General features: G+C 43.6%; 1 protein-coding gene across 1 annotated transcript in view; it reads left to right on the forward strand.

Moving 5' to 3' along the window:
* The window catches only part of RALGAPA1 (Ral GTPase activating protein catalytic subunit alpha 1), a 474136-nt gene that overhangs the window by 204915 nt on the left and 253814 nt on the right, over window positions 1–15407 (forward strand). Inside the window, 5 exon segments of the mRNA XM_073610203.1 lie at window positions 5557–5682; window positions 5781–5839; window positions 8225–8333; window positions 14741–14851; window positions 14995–15063. Of these exon segments, the coding sequence (XP_073466304.1) occupies window positions 5557–5682; window positions 5781–5839; window positions 8225–8333; window positions 14741–14851; window positions 14995–15063 (474 nt within the window).

A 15407-nucleotide genomic window follows, 5' to 3' on the forward strand; every position in this document is an offset into this window, starting at 1 on the left:
GTGCTTCCAGAAGGCAGCTATGGGACACAGAGCATGCTCTGAACAGACACTTGCAAAGGTTCATTTTTCCTTACCTGGGTCACGTGAGTCACCAAGTGTTGCTTGACAGGCTAAAGGTGCTTAGCAGGATTGTTACATAGGGGCTTGGTGAGCCCTATTAAAGGGTCTCCTTTCTGAGGTGTTTTAATACTACACCCAAGTACTCTATTTTTGTGCTGATAAATGTCTTCAAAAAAGGGGAGCAGGACTAACACTACAGGGAAAGGCACACCTATGTCGTACCTCTGTCATCAGTAGTTCTGATGAACCTAGTTGTATCCCTAGTGTTGTATCCCCTGAAGGACCAGAGGCTTCCAGGCAGTCTGACCCCTGAGCTTATCTGGTATTGTGCCTACAGTCAACGCTGCCGCTTCACCCTTTATCACAAAGGATAAAATGTCCTCGGCCCTAGCCGGGTTAGAGCACAAGATTGCTGGCATGATTGCCTCCATCCCGCAGCATGGCAAGAAGCGTGACAGATCCCCCTCCCCGGAGCCTCCTAGTCTGGAACAGGAATGGGTTGAGGATGGGGAAGAGCTTAAAGCTCAGGATTCTGTGGAAGGCCTTGCAGATGAGTCTGCTTCTGAGCAATCTGGCCAAGAAGTTATACAGTTGATGTCTGCCTCTCAGTCGCAGAGGCTTTTGATCCTGACTCTGACCGAAATGGTTCATTCTACTTTTAGGTTGCCTCTTGCAGAGGTGACTGAGCCCCCCCCCCGGTCCTCTTTGGGATCCCTGAGGCCTCTTCAGGCCGCACAGGCTTTCCCCCTAAACCCCCTGTTGGAACAGGCAGTGTATGCTGATTGGGAACATCCTGACGGGATTTTTGTTCCTCCTAAGAGGTTTTCCCTTTTATATCCCATGGATGAAAAGTTTGTTAAAAAATGGAGCATGCCAGCCGTAGGTTCAGCAGTCTCTCTTCCTTAAACAAGAACTTAACCGGTAGATAATGCACAAGGCTTGAAAGACCCTGTTGACAAGAAATTTGAGTCATTATTAAAGGCTTCCTTTTCTTTGACCAGTTCAGCTATTCAGCCAGCTGTTGCAGCAATTGGTATGTGCCAGACCATAAAGGATCCGGTCAAACGGCCTGATAGGCCTAACCAGTTGGATGATCTGCCTGAAAGTAAGACAGATATTCCTCAAGCGCTGTGTTTTGCTATTGACGCCTTAAAAGATTCAATACAGCAGGTTTCTCGTTTGGCTCTCTTGTCTGTACAAATGTGCAGACTTTTGTGGCTTAAGAACTGGTCAGCCGAGCTTCCTTGTAAAAAGTTATTGGCAGGTTTCCCTTTTCATGGGGAATGTTTATATGGTGATCATTTGGACAAATATATCTAAAAGATTTCCAGTAGGAAGAGTTCTCTACCTCCTATGAAGAAAAGCACCAGACGTCCCTCGTTTAAAACCTCAAGCACTGCTTCCTCAAATGTCTCAGTGTCAAGGCGGTTCCGCCACCAACAGGGTGCTTTGGCCAGGGGCAAGCCACAGGGCCAGGACCAGAAGAAGCCCTGGGTCCAAAATTCTTCTAAACCCAGCACCAAGCCCTCCTTTTGAGGGGACGCCCCCACTCCATCGAGTGGGGGGGGGGGGGGGGAGGCTGCTGCACTGGACATTTGGAGAACAACAATTCAGGACGAGTGGGTCACCTCAATTATATCTTGCGGTTACAAGCTGGAACTGCGGGGGGTTCCCCCTCAGAGGTTTTTAAGATCCAGTGTTCCCTCGGATCCTGCAAAAAGAAACTTATCGCTTCAGGCACTACATCATCTAGTGCATCAAGGAGTGATTGTAGAGGTTCCTGTATCCGAAAGGGGCACAGGGTTTTACTCAAACCTGTTTACGGTTCAAAAACCAAACGGGGGAACAAGGCCCATTTTTGACCTAAGATCCCTGAACAAGTATCTACTGATACAGTCCTTTCGGATGGAGTCTTGTCCGCTCAGTAGTAGCCTCACTCCAGAGGGGAGACTTTCTAGCCTCCATCGATGTAAAAGATGCATATTTACACATACCTGTCTTTCAGCCTCATCAGAGGTTCATACGTTTTGCAGTAGAGGAATGTAATTTTCAGTTTGTGGCTCTACCCTTCGGGCTTGCTACAGCTCCCCGGGTGTTAACAAAGGTCCTAGCACCAGTACTGGGTCTTTTAAGGGCCCAAGGGATCCTGGTGCTCGGGTATCTGGACGACATCCTGCTCAGAGATCACTCATTACAGGCTCTAGAACAGAGCATAATATGCACAGTGCGGTATTTGAAAAGCTTAGGCTGAAAAGTCAGCCTTGAAAACTAGCTCAAAGTCTAAAGTATTTAGGTCTGATCCTAGATACGGTTCAAGCAAGAGTATTCTTGCCACATGTGAGGATCTGTGCCCTGAAGGTTCAGGTGCGTCAGATAAGGGGCACCAGACAACCCTCCATTCTGCTCTGTATGTGTCTTCTAGGAAGGATAGTATCCTCCTTCGAGGCAGTGCCCTATGCCCAGTTCCATTCCAGGCCTTTACAACAAGACATCTTGTTGGCTTGGAACAGAGGACAAGCCCTGGATTATCCAATGTGCTTATCTCTTCGGGCACGCTTAAGCCTAAACTGGTTGTTGCAGGATTAGAACCTGCGAAAGGGAAAATCCTTTCTCCCGGTAACTTGGAGGACTACAGATGCCAGTCTATGAGGCTGGGGAGCGACCCTAGAAGGGCTCACATCTCAGGGGAAATGGTCAGGGAGAGAACAGATCATGCCCATCAACGGCCTGGAATTACAGGCAGTACGTCTGGCCCTACGATCCTGGATGGTGGAGCTTCAGGACTGCCTTATCAGGGTTCAGTCCGACAATGCACTGCAGTTGCCTATATAAACCACCAAGGCAGTACCAGGAGTCGTTCAGCTCTGAAGGAGGTGAACCACATACTAGCCTGGGCAGAGGAACATGTGCCGATTCTATTGGCAGTCCATATCCCGGGAGTAGAGAGCTGGAAGGCAGATTATCTCAGCTGCCAGCAGATCTGCCTGAGGGAATGGTCCCTATACCCAGAGGTGTTCTAGGAAATTTGCCAACATTGGGGATGGCCAGAGGTCAACCTACTGGCATCCAGTTTCAACAACAAACAGCAGTTTGTGTTCCAAACAAAAGATCCTTTGGCAATCGGAGCAGATTCTCTGGTAGTTCCATGGAGCCAGTACTCCCTGGTTTATGCTTTCCCTCCGATCCCTCTCCTTCCACATTTGTTGTACCTGATTCGGAGAGAGGGGGTTCCAGTCATTCTGGTGTCACCAGCCTGGCCCAGAAGGCCCTGGTTCCTGGAGATTGTGAGACTGACAATAGAAGGGCCATGGACGCTTCCACATCTCAAGATCCTATATTCCACCCCAATTTACAGTCTCTAAATTTGACGGCATGGCTGTTGAAGCTAGGGTGTTAAAGGACCATGGCATCTCGGGACCAGTGGTGTCTACCCTAGTGAATGCTAGAAAAGCTGTCACTAGGAAGATCTATCATGAGGGCTGGAAGACTTATATTGCTTTGTGTGAAGCCAAAAAAAATGGCATCCTCGGAAATACGCGATTGGGAGAATTCTCCCTTTTCTACAGCCAGCTGTAGAAATCAAATTGGCTTTGAGTACAATCAGGGTCAAGTTTGGGCCCTATCAGTAGTCTTCTAAAGGCCTTTAGCCTCCCATTCACTGATCCAAACCTTTTATGCAGGGGGTAACTCGCTTGCTCCCCCCCCCCCCCCCCTTTAGGTCACCTATGTGTGGGGACTTGAACTTGGTGCTGTCTGTGTTACAGAAACAACCATTTGAAACCTATCAAGGAAATTCCATTAGACTTGCTGTCATGCAAGCTAGACTTCCTGATGGCCATCACCTCGGTTGAAGGGTGTCGGAGTTGGTGGCCCTTTCGTGCAGGGAACCATACTTGATCCTTCACTATGACAGGGTCATGTTACGACCTGTTCCATCCCTTTTGCCAAAAGTGGTGTCGGCCTTTCATTTAAATCAGGACATTATTTTGCTTTCTTTTTTCCTCTCAGCCTCGCTCGGCGGAAGAGAAACTAATGCATTCATTGGACGTTGCCCATGCAGTCGAGGTTTATTTGCCTAGATCTGCGGAGATCCGAGGATCAGACTCCTTTTTTGTTTTATCAAAAGGACCCAAGAAGGGGCAGGCAGCTTCCAAGGCTTCCATTGCCAATTGGGTCCATCAGTTGATAATTCAGGCCTACAGTCTGAAATATAAGGCTCCTCCCTTTAGGATGAGAGCTCATTCTACCAGGGGTGTAGGAACCTCCTGGGCTTTTAGCCATCAGGTATTTGAGGCTCAGATTTGTAAGGCTGCTACCTGGTCTTTAGTGCATACGTTCACAACATTTCATCAAGTGGATGTTCAAGCAGCCTAGGATTCGGCTTTCAGCCGCAGTGTACTGCAGGCTGCCGTATAAGTTCTGATGGCTATTGTTTGGCAGTGTGTCTCCCTCCCCTCAAGGCTATTGCTCTGGGATGTCCCAGCAGGTAATGAATATTAGCCTGACTCTGTGTACCATGATGGATGAAAAAGAAAATAGGATTCTTTCGTCATACTTACCTGTAAAATCCTTTTCTTTGAGTACATCATGGGACACAGAGATACCTTCCCTCTTTTTCGAGGATTCATTGCTTGCTACAAAACTGATGCGCTTCCTGTGTGGGAGGAGTTATATAGGGGATCACTTCCTGTCTAAAGACCTTTGGACCAGTGTCCATTCACCTGGAGATGGATTATAACCCAGCAGGGAATGAATATTAGCCTGACTCTGTCCCATGATGTACTCAAAGAAAAGGATTCTACAGGTAAGTATGTCGAAAAAATCCTATTTTTAAGCTTTGTTCATAGAAGTTACTATGATGTTGTTCCATTACACTGCAGGATGGCTTGGAAAGAGGTGTTTGGGATCAAGACTATGGAGTATGGTAACGAATGCACAATGCACTTTTTGAATTAAACATTTTCCTGGAGTTGAGCTTTAGGGATTATTGCCAAATGGAACACATCAAATATTATAGAACATGGAAAAATCATGTGCTGACAAGAAGCAGTTTGGCTAGTTATAGCAAAACAGTTGTTTGACTAAATTAATGGACGCTAGCATCTTATGAACATTCAGAAGCGACCGTTATAGTTACGCAAATGTTGGTAAACAGTGGCGTCTTTGCTTGGAGAAATCAGTAAGGGATAATGAAATGAATGACATGTCTAACTCCCCCAAATAAAATGCTACTTATTGGAGATAGTGAGTGCTGCCATGGCATTTGGTCACATGATTCTGCTGAAGGAAAGGATCTACTAGCCTGATTTCAGATCTGCCCCTTTAGTAGAAATCACATCACCGAAACACCACCAACTGAGCAAATTTAGCCACAACATCTAAGGCTAGTAAGCTGTAATATAATAATTTTTTGTTTTGGGGTTTGGATAGGCCATAAAAAAGGTAATTTGTACAACTCATACTTGTCTCTTCAGTTAATTATTTCTTTATGTTCAGGCACCACGTGTTGAAGCCCAGGTGCTTTTGGGATCTTTGGTCTGTTTTCCCAACCTCTACCAGGAGCTCCCAGCTCTACATCCTGGCAGTTCTGAAATCGTAATGTCACAGTTCACAGATGTTAAGGTAATGTTTCCACATAAAAGATTTCTAATTACAAGAATTCTACATTATCACTGTTCTCTGTGCTTTAGAATTCTTTATTTGTTTTCTCTTTTTTGCAGGAGCTCACCATCAAGACTGTGTTGAGCTCAGCTCGAGAAGAGCCATCTGGGCCAGCCAGGTACAGATATACCAGAACGGTTCCTATGTATAACAAAGCAATACGCGGACTGTGGGGACATAGTTACTTAGTCAGGTTGGAAAAAATCCATCCAAGTTAAATAATAAAAAAACAAATAGAATCCCTCCATATACACAATCCTATATCCACAGTTGATCCAGAGGAAGGCAAAAAAAACTATAAAGCATGATTTAATTTGCTCCAGGGGGAAAAATGCAGTCTATAATGACTTTAAATGCTGAGACTCCTGACTATCTTGGGGTATTAATTGAAAATTGCAAGGGTTGCAATTATAAGAGTTCTATTAATGCATTCCTACTCCAGTTAAATTTATTCCATTCATTTTTCACACAAGATTTTGTGTATTTATTTTAATTGTATTGCTTGTGTAGGCCTACCATCATAGTGACTAACTTAAAATTAATTCCAGGTATGGATATTTTATAGTTAGGAAAGAAGCCCAAAGGCTAACGCTGCGCTAAAAAAAGGTTTTTTGTGCTATGTATGAAATATAGTGAATAGACTAAGCTGCCAGCACTAAAAAGTCTAATACAAGAACTCAAAATAGATAAATATTATACAAAGTAATTGCATCGCTAATAAAATAACAGCATAACAAAATTTCAAGTGAAAAACTATATAAAAAGGAAAACTAAAGCAGAGTTCCAGTGAAAAATTTCAGTCCGTGAATAAAGAATTGAAACAAACATCCATCCATGTGAGATATCGGTGGCAAATTGTAAAGATTGAAATTGTGAAAGATCCTTCAAAGAATGTGCATCCAACTGCACACCCAAGTGAGTAAGTAGCCTGCTTACCAGCTATCTGTGTCTACTAAAACAGTAGTCTCACCCAGCAGAGGGAAATCTGTCTCCCCAAGACCCTTAAAGATGTCTGGAACCACAGCTAGGACGATGCCACTAGAAACTTGGTGGTTCAAGAACTGTCAGAACTTCATTAACTGATATGACAAAGAGAAGCTGCTAACAGGAGATCATCACAGGATATTTTATAGGATAGTCACCATTGGTCTCGCTTGTGTCTGTGCAACTATGTATATGCCATAAATAGTCCATTCCCCTGGAAGCTGGAAATCGCTGTAGTGGAGACCGCTACTCCAATGATCTCCACTTGCTTCCAGGTCCTCTGCTGCGCGGCTGACCAGCTGAATTCTGAACACAGGATGTCGGCCTCTCAGCATGGACCTAATTTAAAAAATGCTTTGCATTTTCCATATGGATGCAAAGCATTGTCTGATTGTATGTGGAGGAGAGTGTGACATCACCACCTCTTCATCCAATCACTTTGCATTCATTCAGTAAAATGCAAAGTGCTGAGCAGCCAACCAACCTGTGTTCAGAATCCAGTAGGCCAGCTGCTCAGTACGGGATCTGAAAGCAAGTGGAGATCACTGGAGTTGACAGTGTCTACTTCAGTGATTTCCAGCTTCCAAGAGCGTCGGCCAGTTATGGAATATACATAGTTAGTTTGGTCCAAGCTGGACCAATGTAACTACGTGTGAAATATCTATACCTGGTATACCTCTTTAAGGCTAATCATATTTTTTTCTAATATATTTATACTTGCACTATTACGTACAGGGTGACTGATTTTAAAGATGAATGTTTATAAGTCCCCTTTCACACTGAGCCACCCCGGGCGTCAGCGGTAAAGCAGCTTTATTTTTAGCGCCATTATAGGGGCGCTAATCGGCTGTTAGCTGTAATCGCTGGCAAAGCGCTGTTGTGGCGACGCTTTGCCAGCGGTATAGCAGCGCTGCCCCATTGTTTTCAAAGGGGAGGAGCAGTGTATTCACCGCCCCTCCACCGCTGCAAAGAAGCTGCTGGCAGGACTTTTTGTGACGCCCTGCCATTGCAGCGCCCCAGTGTGAAAGCACTCGTGCTTTCACACTGAGTTTGCAGCTGAGGCTTTTTTCAGGCGCTTTACAGGCACTATTTTTAGCGCTGTAGTGCCTGAAAAACGCCTCAGTGTGAAAGGGGTCTAAAGCTTTATTTAGAGTTACCATTGTCCCAGGGCACCATTATATTTAAGGTATATATCTGGACCAAATAAAAAAAAAGTTCATTATAGTGACGCAGTACGTGCACATTTCCCCATGTGTTATCCCATTTAAAATGCTGAAAGTTTAGAATGGTTGATCCTGTCAGAAATCAAGTGAGCTCTTTTGCTTCTTTTTGCGTTCACAACACCGTTCATCTGCTGCACTGAAATTCCAAGCAGTGTTGTCAGCCCTGCCTGAATTCTCCCTGGCTAAACTACAGGACACCTCATCCTTATGTTAAAGAGGGGGAGGGGTTTTGTGGTCCAACAGAGGAGAACTGAGCTGTTTTGTGCAGCATAGTAATTTATTTTTCTCTATTACAGATGTGTAGCTTTGTGCAGTTTAGGAATCTGGATGTGCGAGGAGCTTGTAAACCAGACCCACCACCCGCAAATTAAAGAAGCACTTAATGTCATCTGTGTCTCCCTCAAAGTAAGAAAAAATCAAATCATACCAAAATACATTTATATTTTTCCAACTGTAATCCATACAAGGTAATACACAGCTGACAGAACTGATGAACTCCCCTCACAGTATATAAATACAGAGAAAAATAAAGGGATTTTGATGGTGCAAGCAAACTAGACATGAAGAAAACATTTTTTTCTTAAAGAACATTTTTTTAATTCAACCATTAAAAAAGAACATACAAATTGTACATAGTTTCTGAAATTACAATTCTAAAAACATGGTGGTCAAATGGGATACGAGTGTGTATTATGGTTTAACAGATGATACTTATTGCATACTAGCCCGACATGTTTCGCATTGTCGCTTTTTCAAGGGATATGCAAACTGGTGGTGATATCATCCAACACTCTTAATGATTCCCCATGGTGACCCAACAAAAACCTCGTCAGTCCCAGCATGCACCAACCCAAGCCGGGGCAGCGATGGGGCCAGAAATGCAACCACAGGGAACAGAAGGATGAAGTCTGTTGATTAATCAGAGCAATACCCAGAGGGTGGAAGTAGTCATCAGTGTCGATTGAATTGTAGTTACAAGAGATACTTCAATATTGCAGTCACTGACACTGCTGGGAGATGAGTTCCATCCTCCGGCGCTGACAGCTGATCAATCAACAGACTTCATCCTTCTGTTCCCTGTGGTTGCATTTCTGGCCCCATCGCTGCCCCGGCTTGGGTTGGTGCACGCTGGGACTGACGAGGTTTTTGTTGGGTCACCATGGGGAATCATTAAGAGTGTTAGATGATATCACCACCAGTTTGCATATCCCTTGAAAAAGCGACAATGCGAAACATGTCGGGCTAGTATGCTATAAGTATCATCTGTTAAACCATAATACACACTCGTATCCCATTTGACCACCATGTTTTTAGAATTGTAATTTCAGAAACTATATGTACAATTTGTATGTTCTTTTTTAATGGTTGAATTAAAAAATTGTTTTTTAAGAAAAAAGAAATTTTCTTCATGTCTAGTTTGCTTGCACCGTCAAAATCCCTTTATTTTTCTCTGTATTTATAATTTTGTTCAGGGATGTGGTGCCTATCCTTTAGGGTGTTTTTCCCATATTCGGAACCAAAACCATAATACATCCCCTCACAGTAGTTGCTGTCATTCCTAGACTGCGGTTGGAGATACATCTAGTCATTGCTCCCGTGATGGATTACAGCTTTTACCTTGTTATACTTCCAGTGATTGCCTGAATCTCTTGAGAAAAACCAGGTAAAGCACTGTTTGCACTTAATGCGGAGTTCCACCCAAAAGTGGAAGCTCCCCTTGTTCACACCCTCCCACTTCTTCGCTGCCATATTTGACAACTTGAGGGGGGAGCGCATATCTGTTAAAAACCAGGTATCTGCTCCCATTTCAGTGTAGGATCACCGCATCGTTTGTGCGGCGATCTACAAAACTTCTGGCCCCTCCTCCTAATCCCCCCCCCCACTGCCTCCTGGGAGACGCACAGGTCCCAGAAGACATTGGGACTATTCAGAAAGGCCAAAATGCGCAGTAAGAAACAGGCTGTGAAGCCGCAAGGCTTCACTTCCTGTTTCCCTTTGTATGGATGCCGGCGCCTCCACCCGTAGCCGAAGGAAGAGTCGGCTTGGGGTGCCGACATCGTGGGTTCCCTGGACAGGTAAGTGTCCTTATATTAAAAGTCTTCGGCTACAGTATTTCTAGCTGCTGACTTTTATTTTTTTTCACCCAGGCTTAACCCCTTCCCGCCGACCGTACGCAGATATGCGTACTCGGCTTTCCGGGGTTATACCGGGATGATGCCCGCAGCTGCAGGCATCACCCCGGTACCGTTGTTTACAGCGGGCGATCGGCTAACCGTGTATAACAACCGATGCGGCTAAAAGCCGCTCGGTTGTTATACCGGAGGAGCGGGAGGGGACATCCCCCCCTCCCGCCGCTGTTACCGGGCCTCCCGTGCGATCGGGAGGCCCGGTGTCCAATCGGGTACCTTCGGCGTCTGGGGGCGGGCTGGAACGAAGCTGTGAGCGGCTTCGTTACAGCCTTCTTGTTGTAAACGCGGAAGCGACGTCATGACGTCACTTCCCGTTTACTCGGCTGCCAATGGCGCCGAATTTAAAAAAGTACACAGTATTCAGAATCGCCGTTTTCGGCGATCTGAATACTTTGAAGTGTAAAGGAGGGATGGGGGGTCTTTTAGACCCCCCATCCCTCCATAAAGAGTACCTGTCACCACCTATTACTGTCACAAGGGATGTTTACATTCCTTGTGACAGCAATAAAAGTAAAAAAAAAAAAAAAAATTTTTAAACACAATTTATAAAGTAAAAAAATAAATAAAATAAATAAAAAAAAAAAAAAAAAAAATTTTTAAAGTGCCCCTGTCCCCGCGAGCTCGCGCAGCGAAGAAAACGCATACGGAAGTCGCGCCCGCATATGTAAACGGTGTTCAAACCACACATGTGAGGTATCGCTGCGATCGTCAGAGTGAGAGCAATAATTCTAGCCCTAGACCTCCTCTGTAGCTCAAACCTGGTAACCGTAAAAATGTTTTAAAGCGTCGCCTATGGAAATTCATAGGTACCGTAGTTTGTCGCCATTCCACGAGTGCGTGCAATTATAAAGGGTGACATGTTTGGTATCTATTTACTCGGCGTAACATCATCTTTCACATTATACAAAAAAATTGGGGTAACTTTACTGTTTGGATTTTTTAAAATTCATAAAAGTGTCCCTTTTCCAAAAATTTGCGTTTAAAACACCGCTGCACAAATACCGTGTGATAAAAAATATTGCAACAATCGCCATTTTATTCTCTAGATTCTCTGCTAAAAAAAGATATATAATGTTTGGGAACTCTAAGTAATTTTCTAGCAAAAAATACGGATTTTAACTTGTAAACACCAAATTTCAAAAATAGGCTTAGTCATGAAAGGGTTAAACTCCGCTTTAAATGGCTACAGAACAAAAATCCTCAGCTTTATTTATTTCAGCTACCTTACATAAAAGCTGCCCTCTCAGCTTCTAAAACTGTAAGAAAGCTGGTAATAGGCCACACTAAAAGTGTCAAACTTCTCTGGAGTTCCTCTTTAAAGATTTTTTTAAAATTTTGAATAGGTGGTGTTATAAGCTGGCACTGCCATATTGTTGCGATATGAACAGTAGTACAATTGGTAACAAGAGAAAAAGGAAAGATGCAAGGCCCATGCAAGGCAAGCACTTTAAAAGGATGTAATGCTATCACTGAGGTGAGCACAGATACAGTAGAAGTTTAAAATATAATATTTATTGTACAAATATACAATATAAAATATAATATATATAAATATACAAATATACAAAAACAACATAAGAGATAATATATAGATATGTGAACAGCCTAAGACATATTGCCAGTAATAATACTTGTTCCCAGCAAAAGCTTGAAGGATTCTTGGGCATCTAATGCGTTTCGCAGAGATACAACTCTTCAGTAAAACTCAATATGCATCTAAATTTATCAATTGAATTCAGAGAGAACATCATTACAATCACATACAAAAATCTTTAGTTGCAAAAATCTTTAGTTGCTACCAGGCATTAACAAACAACAAAGAAATTTTATATAAATATTGTACTCATCATTTACAGAAATCTGCAGGTATTGTAGCCTCCAGCAAAGCGGGGGACCGGGCCACTACCCCATAAATAGTCAGTAGTGTCAGATCTATCGACCAAGTCTGGCAGACATTGGATCACACTTTGAGCTTAGTAAGGCTCATATATATATCTGGAATATTAAAATATGGAAAATCCATATAGATTAGACCATTAGTGTATATGATGGCAGTCATACATTTCTGGGTGTAACCAAATGGCTACATCCAGTGGGTCCAACATTACATTTGTCATTACTGCTGGTCCACCCAATTCCAGTGTGGGATGAATATGTGGAGGTGGATAACTAGTCTAGCACAGGATGATGCCATACATACATAGCAAATGTAATGTGCATTAGTGGGTCATGGTGAAGACCGCCATAACCAGACAGCAACCAACTATTCCACATATAGCCACACTGTACCACCCCCCCCACCCCCCCATACACCACATACACATACAACCTCCCACCTCCCATACACACACTATCATATCATCCGCATCACACATGCAACCCTGTACAGACATCACACTATATATAAATGGGTCACCAAATGGCAATTCCTCCCCACCCACCACAACCTTCGCCCAGCCACCCATATCCACCATCCAAACCCCCCCCCCCCCCCACCCTCCCCGGCACCTTCACAATATACACCACGCATGTACCACCACTTCACACCACACCACAACCCATAAGTACCCGGCACCCACACGCCCGAAAGTCTGTCCAAAAGACTGAATCAGGCAAATGCCCAATACCAAAAGCACCTAGGCGTATACAGGCCCTATGCAATCATATTTATTGTACAAACATATATGTTATTTTAAACGTCTTCTGTATCTGTGCTCACCTCAGTGATCGCATCACATCCCTTACCCCATGTACTGCCAGGTCCGTACGCCGTATGGACCTACAGAAGTGCCTGCAGGTGGCCAAGTCCATACAGACCTACATTCCTGCTCTGTTATAAGCTCATGGTCACTTCAGTGACCATAAACTTATATCACAAATGTTCAGCAGACTATGCTGAACAAAGCAATATTCCTGATTAGCGGCTAACAAGCCGCTGATTAGAGTTATTCAGCTAAAATGACACCACTCAAGCCCCCCCCCCCGCCGCTATCTACCTCTCACCCGCTGCGCCGCCCCCCCGCACTACATAAAATGTCTGCACTGTCCTCTGCCCACTGCATCTGTCCCCCCAGCACTAATTTTTACCCCCCAGCTTCAGCGCAGTGTTTACTATGCCACCGTTTATGAATGAATGGGAGCCGCTAATCAGAGGCTTCCATCCATTCATAAGTATTTCAGCTGGGCCTGCAGAGAAAGGGACTGAACTTCTTAGTCCCTTTGTCTAAAAAATAGGCATTAGAGGTTTGTTTAGACCCCTGTTGTCTCTCCAAAGACACCCCCCACCCCACCCCCACCCCCATTTAAAAAAAAAAAAAATGTGAAAAAAGATGTAATTTTTTTTTTTTTTGCCAAATCAAACCTCAAACACTAAAGCCAGCCATACAATAGAATGATATTCCGCAGGTTAAGCAGGGACCCAATTTTGATTCATGTATGGGCACCAAGGTCTGTACAACCACCATGCTGGGTTTTCTCTGCTCTGTCAGTGCTGCAGGCTATATCCTTCAACTCTAATTAGTGTATTCTGACGGAAAGGAAGTCTCCCCGCTGTCAGGATACATTTGTTCAGCAGGGAGGATTCCCCCTTTCCACATCGAATGTGTGGGTGGGGGAATTGAGTCAGTTTTTTGAATGAAAAAAAAAATATATCATCTATGGGCTGCTTTAAAGCATTGATTTAGTGTAGTTATATTCCCAGTGATGGGCTCACATGTGGCTGCAGTTTGTAGTGTCATGACTGGTCAGTCCCCCTCTTTCCATGTATTAATCTTCCTAGTTTGTTCCTAGAAACAAGCAACTTCTCGTTCTGGGTCACACAGCATCCAGTGCATGCCCTATTATTCCCTCTGTGTTGCCTCACAAATGTGGGAGTGCTAATATGATGAAATCTCTTCCCTTCATTGATCTGCCTATTTTTGTTTGTGTCCGATCTAATTCCTGATTTTAGCCAGCACCTACAGAGTACTAGACCGAGAGACCAACGGATTGTGGGATATGTAGTTTCTTCGCAGGAAGTGTCAGTTCTTAGACTACAGACAGAGGTCATGCATTAGCCTGTGAAGTGCCATGCAGCATGCCTCGTGTTTGAACACAAAAAAAAAATAAAAATGTTGCATTGAAATGTGAAGATATACTTTACTATAAGCTGTGCGTAAACGGCTATATAAATGCCACCATAAAACTACATTGTGAATACACATCTTGCGCAGGTGAAAAACACAAGGTGCAGGTGGGAAAGTTTAGAATGTTTTTAACGACTTGCTGACCAGCGACGTTGTTGGACTTCAAAGTAGTTATACTGGCATGATGCCTGCAGCTACAGGCGTCATCCAGGTACAGTTGGCTGGCAGTTGGCTCTCTTGTAAAAGCAATCCTAGCAGCTAACTAGTTGCTGGATTGCTTTTACAAGCAGCGGGAGGGATGAAAAAGACTGTGCCAGAAGTATGTAGTCCACCTCTGACTTTTGTTTTTCCCTATTCTTTGTCTTGTAATCTCCATGTATTTTAGTAGTGCAAATGAATGCACATACAACAGACTGAACATGGTCGGTGTATACATTGTACATTCTTGTAGTATTTTTTTTATCTTAAACTTAATGGTAAATTTATTATTGTGTTTCAGTTTCCTAACAAAGTGGTTGCACACGTAGCATGTAGTGTTCTGAATGTGCTCCTTAACTATGTCACGCAACTGCAAATATGCCATCAGGACTACCCACTGAAAATCATAGAGGTAGGTGCCAATCACTCCCACTTGTATACATGTAACACATGTTGCAAGGAGGGGGTTACTCTCGTGTCAGATGGTTTAGGTGAATCATTCTTATGTGTGTTTTTATTGAATTATACATGTGTTGTGTTTTGCTGTTCCAACAGATTCTGTTAGCCACTGTGACTCACCTTTTACCAACTGCAGAAACCTCATCCTATGAACAAGATAAACGGGTCAGTATTGAAGGGCAGATTCTGTGTTTCGTAAATGGAACAATTGCATAACTATAAATACACTTAAAGTGTATGTCCTGTCAAAACTTTTTTTTTTTTCTTCTTAGTCTTGGATAGTATGGGAAAAGTTTAAAACCCCTTTCAATTTTTATTGTTTTACAGGGTTCTATTAGAGCTCATTTAAAGGTCATCAGCAAGACACTTCCTGCCATGCTGACAACCTTTTCAGCAGAAAAAGATGGTAACACTCCAACAGCAACACAGAGAGAAATAAATATGCTTTACTTTAGTAGTGTAGTGGAAAGCTATAACACCCATTTTGTTGCCCTTCCTTTCTGGTAAAA

Source organism: Aquarana catesbeiana, linkage group LG13 (assembly GCF_042186555.1).
Source record: "Aquarana catesbeiana isolate 2022-GZ linkage group LG13, ASM4218655v1, whole genome shotgun sequence".
NCBI lineage: Eukaryota > Metazoa > Chordata > Amphibia > Anura > Ranidae > Aquarana > Aquarana catesbeiana.